Source organism: Megascapheus bottae, unplaced genomic scaffold (genome assembly GCF_031878675.1).
Source record: "Megascapheus bottae isolate mThoBot1 unplaced genomic scaffold, mThoBot2.hap1 H_2, whole genome shotgun sequence".
Taxonomy (NCBI): Eukaryota; Metazoa; Chordata; class Mammalia; order Rodentia; family Geomyidae; genus Megascapheus; species Megascapheus bottae.
This window is the reverse complement of record NW_028327859.1, coordinates 1,404,598-1,426,665: the sequence shown is the minus strand read 5'-3', so window position 1 is coordinate 1,426,665 and position 22,068 is coordinate 1,404,598. Positions and strand designations below refer to the sequence as shown.

The 22,068-nt window shown below is 36.5% G+C and overlaps 1 protein-coding gene across 7 annotated transcripts in view; it reads right to left on the bottom strand.

The window, feature by feature from the left end:
- Window positions 1–22,068, bottom strand: part of LOC150038951 (estrogen-related receptor gamma) — a 540,901-nt gene that overhangs the window by 57,379 nt on the left and 461,454 nt on the right. For all 7 annotated transcript variants that reach the window (XM_090328186.1, XM_090328184.1, XM_090328185.1 and 4 more), the window contains 2 exons: window positions 4,999–5,109; window positions 1,116–1,277 (listed from right to left, as the gene is read on the bottom strand). In XM_090328186.1, coding sequence (XP_090184312.1) covers window positions 1,116–1,277; window positions 4,999–5,109 — 273 coding nt within the window. The remainder of the gene's footprint in view (window positions 1–1,115; window positions 1,278–4,998; window positions 5,110–22,068) is intronic.

The window sequence follows — 22,068 nt, the reverse complement described above, 5'->3', positions numbered from 1 at the left end:
ACAAAGTAGCTGGTATAATACAGAGTGATGTTTAAATTAGTTTACAATTTGCTTGGTCTCATCTAGAACTGCATGGAACAAAGCCATTCCGAAATGTCAGCTGTGTTCCTAACCACTGAAACAAATTGTCGCCTGAACGCTGCACACCTAATGACTTCAAATTAGCTCCACTGCGATATCGCCTGACAGTTCGTTACGAGTGTTAGCAACATAGCTGGCGTATCATGACCAATAAATTGGTTTCAGTGTGGGCTGGGAAAGGGACTTCCATCAATTTGATTAAAGAAATTACTGTAGCATTCAAAGCATAAAGACAAACTAGTTTAAGGAGACAGAAGTAAGTTAACTGTACCAGAAAAATACTGCTCATCACTCAAAACTTGTTTAGAAAGTATTTGAAGATCAAAGTCCAAATAAATGAAACTAATTCAAGTGGAATACTAAAATTCTCAAAACTCGTGACTAGGCATATGTTTATTGACAGGAAAGAATAGATTGTTTTTGAAAGACTAATGCTACATTACCATATGAGAAAATTTACCATCTCATCTTAAGATTTCCTTTTTAAAAGTTTATATATGAACTTATAAACTGGTAGTAAATATCTAATTGTAAGCCAAGGCACATATATAAATATGAAGAGCAATTCATTATAATCAGCCGCAATAAATAATAAAATGAGAAATTCCTGCAAGGACAAAAAGGTATGGTAAGTTTATTGCTCACAGAAAAATGCTCTAGTTACAAGAAAAAGCAGAATTAGTTCTCGAGAAAGGAAAGTTCGGAATTTTTAAAATATAAGCAAATGTTTTAAAAATTCTTTGTTAATTTCTCATACACACTAACACCTTCACACACACACACACATATATATATATATATATATACTATAACCAAAACTCAAGGTGTTATACACATATAAATATGTTCATGATTATATTAAGGCTGGGAAAGCTCAGAATTAAGCATAATTCTAAAAAGAATGTCAAGATTTAAGTGGTACAATAAGTAAATTTGAATCTGCCCAAATCTAACTAGAAATCCAAGACATCCACTGCAACCTGTGTTTGTTTGTTTGCTTTGCTCTGCTTTGTTTTACTTTACACAAAATTTACCTGGAATATGCTTTGCCCATCCAATGATAACCACCAACTCTCGGTCGGCCAAATCACACAGTGTGGTGAGGGCCTTGATGTCACTGTCGGGGACAGTAGGGTCAGGCATGGCATAGATCTTTTCCGGTTCAGCCACCAACAAATGTGAGACAATCTTGTTATCTGCAGATCAGACCAGAACATTTCAAGATCACTACAAGCGCCATCTTTCTCTTTCACAAACCCTACAGCGCTTTTTGTTTATAAAAGCAAAATAATTACCTATCCAACCACAAACTCAGACGATCCCATTAATGATCCAATGTGCCCATGTTAAACAGTTTCCAGGGAAAAGACTCTGATCAGCTCTGATGGAATCAATTCCTTTCTTCATGGCCTGCTCTGCTGTGGCTGGAATGAAACAGCTGCCCTATAGTGAGTTTTTTGGTTTTTTTAGTTGTTGTATAGAGGGGGTTTTTTTTGCCTGTGTTTTTGTTTTATATTTCTTTCTTTTTTATTTTTTTTATTGCTTTGTTTGTAGCAAACAGGTAAGAAACATTGCCAGACATTACATTGTCTGCTTTGCTCTTGCATTCTTTACTGAGAGTTGGGAAATCCAATGAAACAATGCACAACAGTTTTAAAACAGAAACCCACAGCAAACCATTGAATTATGGGAGAGCAAAGAGCTACCAATGCTCACACACATAATGAGATGAAAGCCATTAATTGTCTTAACTCCTTAAAGAGCAAAGGTCAGAGCCTTTCTGTCTGGGTGAATTACTAACTATATAACTTTATCTCTGTGGGATGCATTAAAGCGGAATTTCTTTCCTTCCCTGCCTCCCCACACATCCACCCAACCTGCCAAATATAGCCAATCTCATAAAAATACTCCTACTTATGTGCTATAGTATCTCTCCTTTCCAGCACCTAATTCTTTAATCCTCTGGTGGCATCTGTTGTCCTTAGTTCATTCTCTGGTTTAGATTTATCTGTCTGAAATTGATGATAAATGCTTTAAAAATCCTTCATAAAATAAACACTATAGACAAATGGAGAGCATCACATCAAATGTGTTTCACTGCTCAGGGGCATGTGAGAGTTTTATGGAAGGGTTGGACAGCCCAGCTAACAGAATGGTTTTCCCCGTTAGCCTGATTTTTCAATCTCTATACAAAGCTTTAGATGTTAAGCTTTCTTCTACTTGAGGAACTACTAATGGGTTAAGAATAAATCCCTGTGCTATATGGCAGGGACCTTTGTGAATAAAGTTTCATCTACATTTCTTTCCTGGACAATGTATATTTTGCTCTAAGTTTATAACTTTTTTATTAAAAATGACAATACTCGGGTACCAAGACATGTGAAAGGGTATCAATGTATGTGAATTAATGCACCTTCTATCTGGCAAATATCATGTAACCCTTTTATTAATTACAATAAAAAAACATAAAAAAATGACAATACTTCAGCATAGCCGAATTAAACATGGTATTTTTGTTGTTGTTGTTGTTTTGTTTTCCAATAAGGAAACAACAAGACTTATCCAAGTTATAACTAACAATATGTATGTCAAGTTTATTGAAATATCCTTATATCTTTTTAAATTTTTTGACAAGTTTTGGACAGTATTTTTAAAATTGTAAACAGATAGTAATTGCTATAATATTCAATGATCCTTCAATATTTTTTAAAGATTGCATAGCTTTTGTATCGTTTTTGAAGGATACATAAAGGTAAGTGTGTGTTTATCTATATTACTGAATCAATACTTATACTTTTACTTATGCTTGGAAAAGTTTTGACTTTCATTGTCTAACAATACAACAAAAACCTATCAACATCACTAGACTCTCAGGATTAAGGCGGGAGAAGGGAGTAATAGGAAAAAACACAGAAATGTAATCAGAGAAAATTAGGATTTTTTTTAAGCACAAGGAAAATGCGTGCTGTTTTATCCATCAATGGATACTTGACTTGAGGGGTCTGAGAAATTCTGCAGAAGCTTAGCAATTCCCATCACTCAGAAAATGGTATTGCCAGCAGCACTGTTCCTAGGTAAATCTTATTTAATGTTTGCCTAATTAGAATCAATAGAACCCGATTTTCATTCTTGGGCCTTTGTAGTACACAAATAATCAGTCAGGGTACAGAAATCTCCCCAGCCACCTTTCAGAAAAACCCCAGGTACAGTTTCTTGACACTTATCTGACAGGATCTGAAAATTAAGTTTTATAAATGTTTGTTACAAAAACACACTAATTAGATGGACTAAGGAAAATTAACACAGAGGCCTTCAGATAATGAGTAATGATTTATTAGGAGTCCTCTTTATCTCAGACAAATGAAGCTCACTGAAATTGCTGTAATCTTCTTAAAGGTACTTGACAAGCCACTTCCCAATTTTTCAGGTTTATACAGAAAACGATAGATATTCCTCTATCTTGTTGACTTATAAATGGGCTGGTGCTCATTTTTCTTTCCACAGAGGAAATTATCAATGGTTGCATAAAATAAATGAGAAAGGGGCAGTCCGTATATGACTGAACCGAGGAAAACTAAGCATCTAATGAAATTAAGCGTTAGTGCCTATTGCATTTTATTGTATTATCAGAAAGTTTTTTTTAGTATAATGTGCAAAATCTGCTTAATGCAGCCCTAGATTGTATTTGTAGAATTCCAAACAGCTTATGCAGGCTGAGGAGGAGATGCCAGATTGGACAATTGAAGGTATAATCAACATAATGTTTTTTGGAAAGGCAAGAAGAAACTATGCCATATGTTCACTTAAGCTTTAATTTTATGTAAAACTGGTTGTTTTTCCTTTGACACAGCTAAAATGTCCTTTCATTTACAGTTCAGGGCCTGCTTTATTTATTTAACAGATTTCCATATGCTTGTGGGGATGGGATGCTGCAATGACCCCTACTGGACAGTCAGAATTTGAAATAGACCCCTTTCTCTTCACCAAAAATTATCCATCTTTTCTGGAACTGCTTTACAGGCTGATTCCTCTGGTGAATACAACTTGTGCCTCTGTGGCAGGAAAAGCTAAAGGTGAAGATTCTTCCTACCAAAGCATTTCCCAGTGTCTGCTATGCATAAACACCACATCGCTAGCTCTGCTGCACTACGACTTTTAAGCGATTCCTCAGAAAAGCAAGAATCTGAATCTGCACTCCAGCTTCTTTCAGTTAGAGCCCAAGAGAAAGAAGGTTGTGTTTTACAATGCTACAGTCATCCTTTCAAAACAGGATCTTGGTATCACAAAACCATAAGCTCTTTAAAAACAATTCATAGTTCCCCTGGTGTCTGAGAGGGTACTGTTTGTTATTGGAAGGGCCCATTCTTGTTTTACTCTATTGCTAGCTTGTGTGCTAACCACCAAAATTAATGAGGCCCCTAATGTATTTTCATTGAGAGGTTGAGCAGCCAAACTCCTTTCATTTGTGAAAACTACAAAAATCACTTTCTTGTAAAATCTGAAAGGAGCAGCTCCAGTGAACTAATGCACCATCTGACCCATTTTATATACTTCTGCAAATACAGATAACCAGTAAATGTAAAACCCACACGATGTAAAGCAATGCATTAATATGCTTATGCCTCCACAAAATGATGAGAGATGAGAACGGCAGAGGAGAGCAAAATTATAGACATTCTCAAAAAGAAAAAAAAAAAACACAAGGCAATTAGTTGAGTTGTCATTACACCTCAAGGCAATTAGTTGAGCTGTCATTACACCTCATAGACAATCTTTTGGAATATCTGTCCCCACAGTTCTTCAACAGAAAGAAGTGTCCTCAGAGTCAGGGTAAGCGTGCCAACATTGGTGTATGTACAGAAAGCCAACTGGGAGGAGTCTGTGTTCTGGCAAGCCAGACACATCTGCTGTACTTACATGGCTTTTTGGCTGGCTGAACCAGCTGAGGGTTCAGGTAGGGGCTGTTCTCGGCATCTATTCTGCGTTTGTACTTCTGCCGACCTCCACGTACTCTGTCAAGACGCACCCCTGTGGGCAAACACAGGCACTTACTATTTGGTAGTATCTTTGCAAGCAATCAAATACATTGATAGGCTGGAGTACTCAAGAGGCAGCTGTAGAATACAGAATGAATGGTCCAGGGGTACTAAAAGAATGTAAAAAATCACAGTGGTTAACAGAAATCAATAATATTTGGGAAATCATGTCTATCAGTGGAAAACAAACCCGAAAGACACTTTTAACAAAGGCATCCAACTCACCATTTGTACATCAAAAAAAGGTAGATTTACACATAAGTTAGCACAAAAAATTATGTTGTTTTTGTTGCTAGTAGAGTTTCTCACAGTGAGGAGATAGTTAGCTTATAGTTTGTTCCTTAGTCACTTCTGAAAGCTCAGTGCAATAGAATTGAGACCATACTCAGCCCTTCTCTTGACCTTAACATGTTTCACTTGAGTTGTGGAATAGAATAGAATAAAGATCCAAATGGAAGGTGGAATTACTCCATATAAGATTTTGTCTTGTGAGACTCAAGTACTGCTTCATATTGAAATGTCAATATGTCTCATAGGATAAGTACAGTTTACAATCTGACACACATTTTCATTTGCTCTCATATATGGAAACCCTGAGAGCAAACTGGGTTGACTAACTTTAGGATAGAAACAGGGGCTCCCAGCTGGGCACCAGTGGCTCACTCCTGTAATCATAGCAACTCAGGAGGCTGATATCTGAGGACCAAGGTTCAAAGCTAGCCAGGGCATACAAGTCCTTGAGACTCTTATCTCCAACTAGCCACCAGAAAACCAGAAGTGGTGCTGTGGCTCAAGGGGTAGGGCAGTTGCCTTGAGGTGAAGAGCTCAGGGACAGGGCCCAGGCCCAGAATTCAAGCCTACAATTGAGAAAAAATAAAATAAATAATATAAATGTGTATTTATATGAAGAAAAAGGAAAGAAAAGAAAAATGAAAAGAAGGGAAAAGGGACCTTCCAAAGGCTACAGTTGAGAAGGAACATTCAGGGAACAGGGAGGCATAAATGGTAAAGCTGGCAAAGAGGCCAATGTATACTCGAATTTAAAAGAATGTAATAAATGCATATAAAGATTACAGAAAAGAAAAAGGGAAGGGGAGTAGAATGTCTTTAAAAGATTTCATTTCCTATTTCATGCTACATGCACTAAAACTTTTCACTGATATGGGGGAATGGTCAAAAAGAGTTTATTGATAATCTCGTTTCCAATCTATACTTTTTAAAATTTAGGGTAGGACAGTCTGAATTCTCATTACATAAAAAGAAAAAGTAAGAAGGTATTTCTTTTGTCATACAGGGTTATACCACAATACTAACATAGCAATAACTGATAAAACAGCATAACATTTTCTATTAATAAATTCAGTTACATAAGGCAAACTTTTGTACTTCTATATAAATCCTTGAGGTACATTTATTAATCAAGTGTATATTATAAGAAATTGAAGTTACGAAGGAAAACCTAATTTTATTATTTTATTTAATGTTGTATTAATAATACAACATTAAGTGTCAAGTGTAGAACGCACAAACATTTAGTTCTGAGGAAAGCTGGAATTGTCCCATTGACACATCAGAGAACAAAGCAGAAGAGGCCATTTAGAGAATAGTTGGTTGGATTAACCAAATATTGAAGCACAACAAAGACAGTTTGATGAGGTATGCCTATACCCTCAGCACTCAAGGCTTAAAACAAGAGAATGCCAAGTTCAACTATATGAGCTGTGTAGCGAGACACATTAGAGATAGATAAATGATATACAGATGATAGACAGACAATTGGGTAGATGACATATAGACAGAAAGACAGACAGACAGACAGATGATAGACTCCTATCTCTAATTGATCAGAAAAGAGCTAGAGTAGAGGTACAGTTAAAAAGGTGGAACAAGAGTCTTGAAAAAGCCAAGGGAGACTATGAGGATCTTAATTCAAATCTCCCCTTCTAAAACAGAAGTATTATTTTTTTAATGGTCAAGTAACACAGAACAGGTATCTTTAAGGTATAAAATTTCAACATAATTCTTGTTTTAAAGATTTTTCCTCCAAGAAAAAATAAACATAAAATGTTAAAAAAAAATCTCAAAGCAATTCAAATGCCACGTGACAATTGAGACTGTGAGAGAATGTCAAAATCACATGAGGAAAAATATCTCATAATTTTAACTAAATGGTAAGCAAATTCTGTGAAATTGAAGAAGTATACTTTTTTCTTGTTTGAGAGTGAATGTCATAGAAATTAAGAGAAGGAGGAAAGGAGAAAGGAGTAAGGAAGGATAAGACTGTAAGAGATTACATTAAAAACTATAAAGTAAACATATTAAATGAAGATTCTACATTGCAACTACTTTGATACAGACTTAAGCTGATTAGCAGAACTGCATACAAAATCATATATCTAGCTAAATATATATATATATATATTCCATAAAATATTGAGGTGTCAAAGTGAGATGCCCATGGCTCACTCCTATAATTATAGGTACTCAGAAGGCTGAGATCTGAGAATCAGGGCTTGAAACCAAACCAGGCAGGAAAGACCATGCCACTCATATCTTTAATTAACTCCAAAGTGGAATGGTGGATCAAATGGTAGATTGCTAGCCTTATCAGGGCCAGCACTCGGGCCCTGAGTTTATACACACACACACACACACACACACACACACACACACACACACAAACACATTGTGTATTGTGTGTACAATGAGGAATCAGAAAAAGGGAAAGGTAATGAAATAATCATAATAAAATATTTTAAATTCGTATAAATACAATAAATTCACACAAAAGATGTGTCTATGGCCTCTAAACTTTTAGCCTTAGAATATACCAAAGAAAGGGTCATAAATTACCATGGATCCCATCTATTATATGAAATAATGGTCTTGTTAAGAAAATTTACTTTATATGGGCTTTTGTTTTTTGCCTGTCTTAGATCTTGAACTCTTGGCCCGAGCACTCTCCCTGAGCCTCTTTGTGTTCAAATCTAGCATTCTACCATGTGAGCCACTTCCTGCTTTTTTTCAGAGTAGTTTATTCGAGATAAGCGTATTATGGACTTTCCTGCCTAAGCTGGCTTCGAACTGCAATCCTCAGATCTCAGTCCCTGAGTAGCTAGGATTATAGGCAAGAGTCAGCAGCACCCAGCTTTCCTACACATTTTTAGTTTTAATAATGTCATGGTACAATCAGAAATAGTCTGTGAAGGATATGTTAAAGGTTTGGGATATAATGAAGTGGTAAAATGCTATACAGTAGCAGAGAGGCTGTGAGTTCACACTCTACTGCTAATCATACAAAACCAATATGTCAGAAATATAAAATATATTTTTCATGATAGAAAGGTTCAATTCCTTTTCTGACCCTCAATAACTAGCTCTGTAAACTTTGATGAGTCTTAACCTACTTGTTTTTCCAAACCTAAGATAGATATAAACAGTACACTCTGCCTGATGCTTTCCTATATGATCCAATAAAATTATATTACAGGCATCATACAAATCATATCTAGTACATTTTATAAACCTTAAAATGCCAAGCAAAAATGGGGAAGATACTCCAGTGTGAAAGCAATGCTGTATGTCTTTATTGAAAAACATTTTCCCTATGATCATTTATTGAAAATTAAATAGAACAGGACAAGGTTTGCCATTTCAACTTGGTAGACAGATTTTCAATATGATGAAATAGTAATATAATTCAAACGATGTAAGTTAAGTAAATGATATTTGATACCTGAATAATCTATAGAAATATGTTATCTTATTTTATTATCTGCTCATTGCTATTACAAATAATATTATTTAGATCTATGAGTATTTTAGAAGCAATACAGACACTAATGAAAATGGCTTTAAAAATAGATTTTAAAAAATAAGCCAGGCATTGGATTGCAGGTGCAACTTGAGAAGCTAAGTCACAAGGCTTAATTGAGGAGTTTGAGACACACCTGAGCAACATAGTAAGACTGACATAGAACAATTTTTTTAATAAAAGATACTTTCCTTAAGTTTATAAGCTGGGAAATCCAGCTTAGAATGAAACAACATCAATCTAATTCAAATATTTGCAGCAAAGCAGAAAAATCCAGTTCTACTTCACATATTGAAATCACACCCTCTCCTCATTCCCCATATTAGGGATAAAACCCAAGACCTTGTTCATGTTAGGCTACTAAGCTACATAAACAACTTTTCCTTGGATTAATCTTGTCAACCACCTTAAAAAAGTTTAAAGATGAGAGGTTTCCCCCAAGAAATGAGATATACAAACTATAGAATGCTTGGCAGGATTTGAAGTTAATTAAAGCAATTGGAGTTTCTGTTCATGTGAAGACTGCCATTATCTTAAAAAAATGAAGATTTTAATAGTTGGTATTACCTACCTAACAGAATGCTTCACATTGTTTCTACTCCAAATACTGCATGTGCCTACATTGCCACAAGGGAATTACAAATCTTCTGTGGTGTCGAAATTTACAAAATTGAGAAAGCAAGAGTAGGATAAGGAGGAAAAATTATGCTGTGAGTCAAATAAACACCAATAGAAATCAAAGAGTTCAGCACAAGGTCGACTTAGGTCAGCTAATTTCAAGCCTACATTTTATGCCTAAGTGCAAGTTTTTATAAAACTACATAGTCCAAAGTCACAAGTATTTTTCATATTTTAATAGCCTAAAGTCAGAGGCATTTCATAAGACAATAGTAAAACAATGCAAAACAAAATTCCCCTTCAGAGACTTATATACGGATACCTTACTCTATATTTCCCTAATTTAAAGATAAGATACATTCGTTATGTTGCTCCCAAACAGAAATTTGCTGAAAAGACATTTATTACACAGATCTCTGAAATAAATAAGACATACCAATAGTCTTATTAAAATGGACGACTTTTGAAAACATGATTCCTGGATGCAAAGTAAGCACTCGTGTTAAGTAAATGCATCAAACATAGATGAGGGTGGGTAACAGAACTGGGAAAAGCAAGAACTCTGAAACAATAAGATCATGGATTTGGGACCCCAATGCATTCCTTTCTCCTTGATACTGTAATTCCCTTTGCTGCCCAAAATACCTCCTCCGTCCCTTTTACAGAGAGAAGTGGGAATACGAACATTTTAAAATTCTGCCTGGTGATTTCAGAGTCAGCCATCCTGAAGCTTTGAGAAGCTATAGGTAAAGAGATGCGCACAGACAGGGGAGCAGCCTCAGACTGAGCAGTGGGAATGTGAGTGGCAGTATTGATGGAGGGAGGGGAAGCCTCCTTCAGCATGATATTCAGAGCAGTTGTGCATATTTAGGCTTCTCTATAGCGGAATGAGTGGAAATGATTTGTATATTCTTATGTATGCCTTAGGGATAATCTTACCATATTAAATTCTTGTGGATAATGTAAGACAATGAAGCAAACCAACCCCTAGGTATTTTCTCTACTACTTCTCAAAATGAACCTCAAAATCACTGCCTAGCTTTGGGATTCCAACTATTTCTTCTTGGTGGTACTTGAATAAGATGATCTGTGCATGAAGACTCTGGGAATAAATGAAAATCTAAGGCTGTTACTGGCAAAACTTGCTTCATGAAAGTTTATGATATAGGCAAGGGTTAACTGACTTACATTGATTTCCCATACTTTATCCTCCTCACATTCCTATGAGGCTGTTGATATTTACATTTTAGATAAGAGTACTGGAACCAGTTACAGAGCAGAGGAAGAGTTGAGGAGCGTGGAAGCACAGGAAGGTAAAATCCAATAGTTGAAGTAAACTATAGATACATCGTGATAGCAGGACATATGCAGAATGTACAGAAAAATGAACTAGCAAGGGGGAAAATGGCATACTCACACAGTGCAGAAAGACGAGCTATCAAGAGGAAACCTGTATACACATGCAGTTGTAGTGTTAGCGATCTTTGCATATTCCATTCAGTTGAGTTTGTCTGAAAAAGTTCACACTGAGGCATATGCCTAGAATCCTAGCTAATCAGGAGGCTGAGATCTGAGGGAAGCAGTGAAAACCCAGTGGAGGCAAAAAAGTCACTGGGACTCTAATCTTATCTCCACCTAAAGAATCAAAAAGCTGGAATTAGCTCAAGCATCAGCCTTGAGTGATAAAAATAAAGGGCAGTGCCCAAGCCCTGAGGTCAAATTCTAGTATATTGATAAAGTAACAACAACAACAACAGTAATAAAGATTCAATGTCTCAGGCAGAGGTATTTCTTTACTCCTGGTTCCTCCCTAAAATATCACTGAAAGTTAGGCAAGGTGTCTTTTGATGGAGCCTTGAAGACAGACACCTCCACACACCTCAAAGTTGGGTTTTATAGTTCTGAAAGAGATAGCTAAACTTCCACTCAATACCCCTGGCCAATGATTACCTTTATTTACGTTGGAATATTATGATCACAGTCCAGGACCTTTGGACATCATCAAAATAGTATAATATCTGCTGAAATGAGAAAAACATCACACACAGAGAAAAATGCATATTCATATCTGGATATCTGGGCTTTTTTAAACACACAGACATATATACACAACACAAGCTTTCAGTCAGTAAAAGAGATAAAAGCAATGACTCCAATGAAAGCTTTCTTGCTCCAAGATGAATTAACAATTAGCAGGGGAAGTCTTTCTGGTCTCCAGATAGTTATCTGGACTATTAAACATGTAAGGCTTGCATAGCAAATTACAAAAGGCTTTCCTTCTGGTTAGATTTAAGTAACCTCCAAAATATGTCTGTGGATTTCTTTTCTTTATATTTTTGCCATTCCTGGAGCTTGAACTCAGGGACTGGGCACTGTCCCTGAGCTTCATAGACTCAAGGTTAGCACTTTACCATTTGAGCCACTGTGCCATTTCTGGACTTTTCTGTTATGTAGTACTGAGGAATTGAACCTGGTGCTTCATGCAAGCTAGGCACCCTACCACTAAGCCACACTCCCACTGTGCATAGGAAAGAACTCCATGGAAGTTCTTTCAACCTTTTATTTCTCTGCCCCACCCCCAAAATGTGAACCAGAATTTGCTGGTTCAAAAGTTCATGAACTAAAATTATATGAATTGCAGCTAAATTAGAAATATGATGAAAACTTGAAAAATCATAAAATCTTTCACGGAAGATATGGTTCTTCAGTTTTCCTCTGTCATCTACAAAGGTAAAATTGCTTCATGTGAAGCACAGAGCCTGAAACTACCACAACATCCCAGTACAAATTAGGTCATCTGCAACAGGTGACAAGTTTTAATTGAATGCCTTCTGTCTGCAATTCTGACAAAAGGTGAATGGAAATAAATGAGTCTAGCAAGACAGCCCTGAGCCTTACAATACCCAATATCTCATTATTTTTAAACAGCTATCTATAAACTGATACTGACAAGGCCTGAACCTTTTATTTATGCTCAAGATGAGGTTGCTGTGAAGGAGGGGAAAGAGAGAAAGAAAAGAAAGAAGAAAAAAAAGGGACATCCAAAGGATTGCATTAAACATGCAATACCTACCATTATTACTTCTCCAATGTAATTAACAGAAATCACCTATTCAAGAGGCACTATTTCTTACTTGGATGATGTGAGAGGGAGCGGGGGCTGTGGAGACACATGCTCATGCCTAATTGCTCTGCATTTCCAAAACATAAAAACTGGTTTTGAGACCATATTTCTTCTATATTTTGTTTAAAATTTTAATCAACTATTGAAAAAGATATTGCTGTGGTGCCTGCCATTCCTAAATCATATATGTTGTCCTTTTTATGATTTAGTATTGATCCTTTTGTCCTTTTAGAAGTTGCTGTCTAGTGTCAATAAAGTTAAGAATTAATTAGTAAAGATGTGAGATTTAGAGGTGATTCTGCGAACTCATAACTAAGTGTGAAGCCCACAGAAATGAGCTTAAATGTAATACTAAATAATAATAAAAGGATATATCATTTCATGAGGTTCTACATATAAAACGAAGGCCAAAGATTGTTTTTACAAACTTTAATGTCCTATAATGGTGAATTACATAGGATATCCACCCAGCTGGTTTGTAAGTGGCTGGATTGATTTCCATATTCATGTTCATTGGATGGAGAAGAGTAGTGTAAAATCAAATTTCTAGGTGGAAAAACAGCCACTATTTTAAAGACAGGAAATGGTACTGTATGCTGATGGCTCACCCCTGTAAGCATAGCTACTCAGGAGGCTGAGACCTGAGGAGCATTTTCAAAGCTAGCTAAGCAAGAAAGCCTGTGAGTCTTTTACCTCCACTTAACTTTCAAAACAAAAACCCGGAAGTGGAATAATGGCTCAAGTAGTAGAGTCCCAGCCATGAGCAAAAAAAGCTAAGGGATCATGTCCAGTAAAACTCCCCCCTTCCTTCTCCCTCTCCTAGCACACACAAAAACAAAATAGGTGGCAGAAAAAGTTAGTCACCATCTGGGGGGTTGGGGTCATTCGGTTTCATAATGTGTGAGTCTAGATCATATTAGCTGCCTAAGAAGGGTTTCAGAAGCTAAGCAGAAGCTTACGAGAGTTGTAGAGGAAAATATTAAGTCTTGGGCTGAAGAAATAATTCACCAAAGACAATAAAATTGCATTACCAGACTCAAGTCTCTAAGATACCAAAAGTGAACATGCTATTTAGTACTAATTCTCTGGTGATCAGCATAATCTGGCAAAATTTGAGATGCAAAACAAAACAAAACAAATTGAGTACAAACAATATAGTATACATTTCCCAGATATGTGTAAAGAGAATTAAATGTAACACATATTATTTGTAAGAAAAATCAATTCAACAATGATTAAATGTAAACATAATATTAAAATAAGCATGTCCAAATCTCATACAAGTGAGAGATTTCTTGTAGCAGTATGATACTTTTATATTTCTACTGATATTGGCAGCAATAAGTTTAATACAATAATAATAGCAAGAAGTATATGTAGTACACAGGGGGAGCTCTGTGTAAATAGAGAAATAGTATTCCAAATTCAGTTCCCTGTAAAATTGAACTAAATATGAAATCAAGCAAATTTGTTTTCTAAGTTGCTAGGTTTTGAACCATAATCAGTTTGCTTTTTTTGCCAATAGAGAAGAATCTACTGAAGTCTCATGATTCGATTTTAAGACTTCAGTGGAATAAGAACTAAGAAAGGGACAATAGACCAGGAGTTTGGCCTAGTGGTAATGTGCTTGCCTAGCATGCACGAAGACCCAGGTTCAATTCCTTGGCACCACATACCTGGGGAAAAAAAAGCCAGAAGTGGTGCTGTGGCTTAAGTGGTTGAGCTCTAGCCTTGAGAAAGCCCAAGGACATTGCTCAGGCTCTGAGTCCAAGCCCAGGACTGGCAAAAATGAAAGAAAAAAAAAAAGGGACAATAAAGTTAGAGAGATGATCTAAAATGGTAGACCCAGATTCCACTATAAAATAGGAAGCACGTGGTTTTCCAATCCCTTTTAAATGAACTTGGCATACAAACCACTACTAACCATCATTCATCTACTACTTGTGTTGTTGGCTATTTGTAAAAACTTGGTCATGAGAGAAAAAGTCAAGAGAGATTGTATAATATGCAGAACTTGAAAGCTGAGAAGAAAATCTCATCTGAATCAGATAGCATCTTTGTTTGATTAAACTCTAGATGTTCACAACAGTGCATTCCCTCTGGAGACATGCTTACAAATCACTTGATCTGTAGCTTTCCCGCACTATCTGGCTCCTATTTTATGTGGCTTCAGCAAAATGACTACTAATTCACTTTGCTTTGACGTAGACAAGGTACATCTGGTTTTGAAGCCAAATGTGCAATGGTATTTTTACTTTACTACTCTGACAGTACTAGGGTTAAAAATTTGAGAGCCACATACAAGCAAAACTGAACATCAAAAATTGCTTTCAATGAAATTATCAACCAGAGAAATAAATTCTCAGAAGGCTAGTAGAAAATGTATTTAGCCAAGAGAATGGCAGAGTGACACATGCTTATAGTCACAGTGTCCAGGAGGCCAAGGCAGGAGGGTCTCAAGTTCTTACCCAGCCTGGGCTACATAACAAGACCCTAGGGAGAGACAGAAAAGAAGGAACAGGAAAGGGAGGGAGGAGATAGATTGGGAGGGAGGGAGGGAGGGAGGGAGGGAAGGAGGGAGGGAGGGAGGGAGGGAGAGAGAGAGAAAGAAGAGTAAAGAAGGAACCAGGAAGTAGGAAGTGGGAGGGTAGGGAAGGGAGGATGGGAAAGGAGAGGGGAAGGAATTAGGAGAAGAAGGAATGGTGGGAAAGGAGGGGAAGGGAAAGGTGGTAAAAGAGAGGAGAAAAGAGGAGAGGAGAAGAGAGGGAAGGGGAGGGGAGGGATGGGAAAAGGAGGAATGAGGAGGGGAGGAGAGGAGAGGAGAGGAGAAATTACATTTAAATGTTCTAACAGTTTAGTTCATAGCCTGGTGTTTTAATTCTTCACTAAGGATGAGTGAAGAGTACAAGGAAGAATAAATAAAATACTAGTGATATTTCCCAATAACAAACACACTGGGTCTCAGCTGGGGAGATACTGTATTTGTACTAAATAAAATATTTCCTGACAGACCTTTCTATGTAATAGCTCCATGACAGGATTCTTGCCTGGGCAGCTATAGGACTTGTCAGAAGAGTCTACAATACTGAGAGGAAGCTTTAAACCCAGCATAGGCTAAGAAAAACATGCAATTTCCTTTTTTGTCTGTGTGTGTGTGTGTGTGTGTGTGTGTGTGTGTGTGTGTGTACACATACACGCGCTTGTACAGGGGCTTGAAGTCAAGTCCTGGGCACAGTCTCTGAGCTTTTTGCTGAAGGTTAGTTCTCTAACATTTGAGCCACACATCTCCACTTTCAGCTTTCTCAGTAACTAATTGGAGATAAGAGCCTCATGGACTTCCCTGCCTGGGCTGGCTTCAAACTGTGATCCTCAGATCTTAGCCTCCTAAGTAGTTAGGATTATAGGCGTGTGCGATTGGTCTCTAGATCAAACACACATTTTTAATCACAAGGAAGCTTCAAGCTTGATGCTGAGAAGTAAAAATCCCCAATGATGATTATTTCATGTAAGAAGAGACAGAATCTTCCATGAAATGCCAAGAGTTTTCCATATCAATTTTTCTTAGTTTTTCCTAGTAATTCTCTCTATCTACATGGAATATAAATCCAGCTAATACTCAGACTTAGTACAAAATGTGTACTGTTGAAAAGGGCATGATAACAAATGACACAGTATTTGAAACAGTCAAACAATCAAATTATAGGCAAATGAACTGGTGTATGTTTTGTGTACTAGTCATAATATATGACAGGCTTGAAAGGCAAAAAGCACTCAAAAATACTTCAGAAGATGTAAACAAAAAAATCCATGGTATGGTTTCTTGCTGTGAACAAATGCACTTTTTTCTCATGGTGTTTCTGGAATCTATGAGAATATAAAACTCTTGTCCATTCTCCCGGCCATTTTTTCACATACATTCCTTAATTGCATAGTATAACATTGATATTATAATTTTCAAAAGGAATAGAAAACTTGGAGGCTACCATGAAGTATAGAGTGAAAAATAAGGAAGTTAAATGGGAGGTAGATCCTCACAATTTAATTTTTCCATATTTATTCCAGAAAATATAAAAAGAAAAAATGTATGATTTCCTAAGGACAATCTGAGTAAGATATTAAGGAGAGCTGACAGATGAGAATTATATTTAGATACTGAATATTGAACTAGAAAGATCATAGGTCCCTGTACTTGGGAAATTTGACAAATGAAGAAAACCATTCTCTCCCGAAGACATTTTTATTGCTCTCTTGCCTGGAAGCAGATGAATGTGTCTGATCACGTGTTCTGCTCCCTTCCAGTGCTACGATTCTATGAATGAAATACTTAAAAAGATGGAACTGACCCACAGATTCAGTGTCTGACAACTGCCTTGGCAGTTGGAAGCATCAACATACTTCATATCTTAAATCAGGGAAGACCAGAGCCAAACAAATAACATTTACAAACCAGAGGGCAGAGGCTTTCTGGCACAGGTCTTCACATTTCCCTCATGCTGACCTGGGCCAAATGCATTTCCTTTTGTTCTTGATGATAATAAAGCAAATGAAGAGCCTATGTTTGAAAAATGCATCTAGCTTATTCCTGCATTAGGAAAATATCAATGTCAGCGTCCCCTCGCTAGGAAGACTGAAGTATGGGCAATCATAAGAGCTTCAAGAGAAGCAGACATTTGACAACCACGCACTGGCCAGATTAAGTGGAAGGGATATGGCCAAATGATTGCTATTTCAAAACCAACCAACAAAAAAAGTGCAAGGCATACTCTATCACTTAACTAAATTTCACCCAGAAGGTTAAAAGCAAAAAGGCATTTGCTAATTATGAATATACTTTATTAAACTCACCACAATGGTATATGCATCATCACAATATCCAAAACTGTCCTTCCTTTGCAAATCAGAACATATACATCTGTGCACCTATAATCCCCTTCTCCATGGGTGTTTTTTTTATTCCAAATTCTTTAATGGATGTGTGAAGCCATGATTAGCACTGAATTCTGTGAGTACTATACTTTCCCCTATATCTACAAACATACACATAAAAACGGACAACTCCCCACCCAACAGCCATTTGACCAAGTTATATTCATACGCTAAGATAATTCTTTTTACCTGCGTCACAATTTCATGGATATTAGATTCTTTTTCTTCATGAACCCCAGTAAGTTTTTCCTTCCTTAAGTGGGGAGGTTCCAGATTCTTTGCTTAAAAGAAACAGCTCAGGAGTTCTTTTTGGCATACCTAAATGGTCAAAACCCCCACTCCGTGTTTTGTGGCTTTTAAAAAAAGAAGAATTACTTAACTGCAAAACTGACAGTCTCCCTGAGAAATGATACAGGGTATTAGCATATACAGTGTGGATACATTGGAAAAGGACAATTCACATAGTGGGCAGAAGGAGCAGGAACACCTGACACATATGATCAAGAAAAGAGCATAATTTAAAATTGGAGATTTTGTTTTAGAATTCTCCATTTGATATTTCAAAGACTGCTGAACATCGTAGGTAACTGAAATTTGCAGATAGAGTCTACAGATGAGTGGGACTTCTGTACATACCTAGCTGTCAATTTAGACCAACAAAATACTAACCAATAGTTCTCATTTCAATTGTCGTTTAGTCCAATTAAATGATTTTGTAAGAACTACTTACTTGTAATTGTTTTTCCTCCAAAGAGAAACCACATTATACCAACTTGAATTCTCATTTACGTAAGGAGCTGTAAATTCAAACAACTACAGATTATCTTTATAATAGAGCACAGGCCATAGCAAACAGAGACCATTGACCCCACAAAAACATATAAACTGCTGAATGCAATCAGTTACTGCCTTGAGGGTGTAGAGATGCTCAAATATGAGTATGATGCTACCAGAATTTCCAGTTCCAAACGAAGCCAGTAATCTGAATCCTCATACAAAATCATCAACATTTAATTGTTCATACAATTTTTCTTAGCTAATTATGTGGCCCTCAGGCTTTCAGGCTGCCAAATTATAACTTCTGGTGTTCATACAGTCCAGCTGTTAAGTTCCCTAATGGAAGCCAAACTTGACAATTGACCCATTAAACTGATTATAAGTCTGTTTCCACTTAGAAATCATAGATCAGTTTTACTTAAGTCCTCATGATAGAACCATAAAATAACTGACCTAAGTTATTCCACAGGTTACACCTTAAAAATCTAATTTCAAAATGCTAGGTAATAGGGTGCTATATGTAATAACGATGTGCAAACTATAAAGGTTTCCTCTAGGAATCATTTGAAAACCAAGTGTATTAGTTTCCACAGACAAACCTAGCACCTAACATCCTTTTTGTCCCAAGTCCTCTGAATGAATCACCTGACACTAAGCTCTGGTTTCCAAAGGCAATTATAGTGCAAGTCATTGATTAAATTTACCCCAGGATTTTATTCTGTAATGCCCACACCAGATCATGTGGGCCTCTTACAGTAGGTATGGGCATTATCCAATGTTCATGTTTCAGAAACTCACTTTTCCACAGCTTCGTATCTCTGCTGCCATTAAAAGAACTGGGACAGGCAGCCCTTTGGGAGCTGTCAGGGTGGTGCTCTGATCAGTCAAGAAGGTTGGTATTGAGCAGCATAAGGCATTACTCCAGATACAGGAAATTCATGGCTGCCCCCTATACCCTCAGACTCCCTTCTGGCCAAGGAAATGAAAGCTGGTGCAGTTGGACCCAAGTATCTATGAGGCAGGTCAAGATATCACATCCAGGCTACCAAAGCAGCCCAGAGACACTTTCATATCCTCATCACATTTTGTTCACCAGGTTAATGCTAGAAACAGCACAATTCAAAACAACAACAATACAGAATGAAGCTTTAAGGACCTGTATATATTGGTGTATTCTAGCATTTTTAATATCCTAAAGTTGACCTATTTGAGGGAGATGGTCACAGTAGATAGAAAAGCTACTCTTCCCTCTTGTTCATCTAATCCATTTAATTATGCATGTGTAAAATCATTAGATGATATTCTCAGTTCTTTTTAAAATTAAGGGTGGCCGGGAGTTTGGCCTAGTGGTTAAAGTGCTTGCCTAGCATGCATGAAGACCCAGGTTCGATTCCTCGGTACCACATACATAGAAAAAAGCCAGAAGTGGTGCTGAGGCGCAAGTAGTAGAGCTCTAGCCTTGAGAAAGTCCAAGGACAGTGCTCAGGCCCTGAGCTCAAGCACAGGACTGGCAAAAAAAAAAAAAAATTAAGGGTTTTGTTGTAAAGCTCTCTACTAGTTTTACTGAAAAGATCTAGTTTGAAACTATTTAGATTATTTCAGACTTCAAGTGAGCACTGATTTTAAAACATCTTGCATATTTTTTAAAATTTTTTCTTCATATCACTTCTGGCTGCATCCTATTTTCTTGATAATAAACTCAAGGAAAATGCAAAAGTTATCGTGGGTTTTCAAATCCTCTCATAATCAGCACAACTTAATATTTATAATCATGCTTTATCCTGCTGACAACTTCCACATCTCCCAACCTCACAATACTTGTATGAAGAGAGTTTAATAAGTAATACCACATATACTGATAATTCAGCATAAAGTATCACAAAATTGTCACTTATTTATGATGAACTGGTACATGAAGTAAAATAATTTTTTTTATTTAATGGAAAAATAATTAGGTTCATGATCCACTGTAACCTAAGCAAAATCTTTGTTTATTTACTTATTTTGAGACATGGTTTTTATCTAGACTGGCCTGGAACTCATAAGCTTCAACTTCAGCCTCAAAAAACTGAGATTATAGGAAGGTATGAGCCATCAAATCAACTGCACATTATTATTTTTTTTACAAAATCAAAACTGATTTCACAGTCTTTAATGGTCTTTAACATCTCATGAACATTTCTGGAGCACAATGGAACTATATTTAAAAAAACTTTTATGCATTTAGCAATAGACAACTCATACCTTGATTACAGTATGGACACCTTTTAAACTTTTTAAATAAAAGCAGAAGCAATTTTATTGTAATTTGATTTTTTAAGTAGTTGGGCCTTTGGGGAAATAGTTAATGAATTATAGATCTGAAACCAGGTTCAGGTCTATAAAGGGTACCCTCATTCTAACAGCTAAAGTAGATGTCGATCAAACTGTTTATGAGGACAAATTTATGGAAAACAACCAAGAATAAAGCTTTGTTCTTATTAAGAACCATGAATATGTATGTAATTTTAGCCAGACTAAATGAACCCAAAAATGAATAAATAAAAAAATAAGGGCTATAATTGTTGTCATGAGGAAAAGCTTGCTTCCCTCCCCCCACCTAGAAAAATCATCTATGTTTTGTATTTTCAAGAATCCACATTCTAAAATAAAACTCTATATAAAAGAAACAAAAGGAGAAGAATCAGGAAGAGATCTAGTAAGGCTCCAGGCTCTACTTGTAGTTCCCCACCCCCACCCAGGATGGAAAAGCCTTGTAAAGCAGCAGGGATAGCCTGCAGGCTAAATAGATTTCTCCACATAAACATAATGTATGAAAGTTAGTGTCCATGCACGCAGTCCGTTACTGTTGAGGTGTGTCTACTCTCTAAGCATGACTCTTCATTTAGAAAGGTTGCATTGAGCCATTAATCCTAATTTTACACTAAATATCTTCTGAAGCTGCAGGAGCTGTGAATTGAGTGAGATCCTATTTCATGTAGCAGCAATATTATAAATATGAAAAATATCATAGATGTGTGCATGCCTCTGTGGCTTTGTGGGCATTGTACATTAACATATATTCTCTTGGACTAATGTTCAATCATCAATCATATGAACCAATAGCAGATTTCACATTTATTTTCAGTGGAATGGCTTAATTTGATTGATAGACATTGATCATCAGGGATTTGAAAACAGGAAATTGGTATTATTCGAGTTTAGCAAACTTTCCAATTATGATTTTCTTATCTCTCTTGTCCCTCTGGGTTTTTGTCTTTTCTATCATCTTTTATATGCAAACACCCAAGACAGTGGCACTATTAAAGAAGCAACAGAAAAAGCAGGTAAGCCTGGACCATTTCGATTAGTAATATGTATTAATATGAGCCAACTACGAAACAGAAATAAATGTCTATCATTTTAACTTAATATCTAGCTATAATTTAATAACAACCTATAAGCTTAATGCCTTTGTGTGTTAGATATATTTTAAACAGATTAATCACCTCTATTTCAATGATTTGCACATTCGTGCCACCTAAAATAGGGATGGCTCACGCCTGTAATCCTATCTGCTCAGGAGGCTGAGATCTAAGAAAAATGATTTGAAACCAGGCTGGGCATGAAAGCCCTTTCGACTTTTATCTCCAAATAACCAGCCAGATGGCTTGATGCTCTACTACTTCAGCATCATCCATTCTTGATAAACA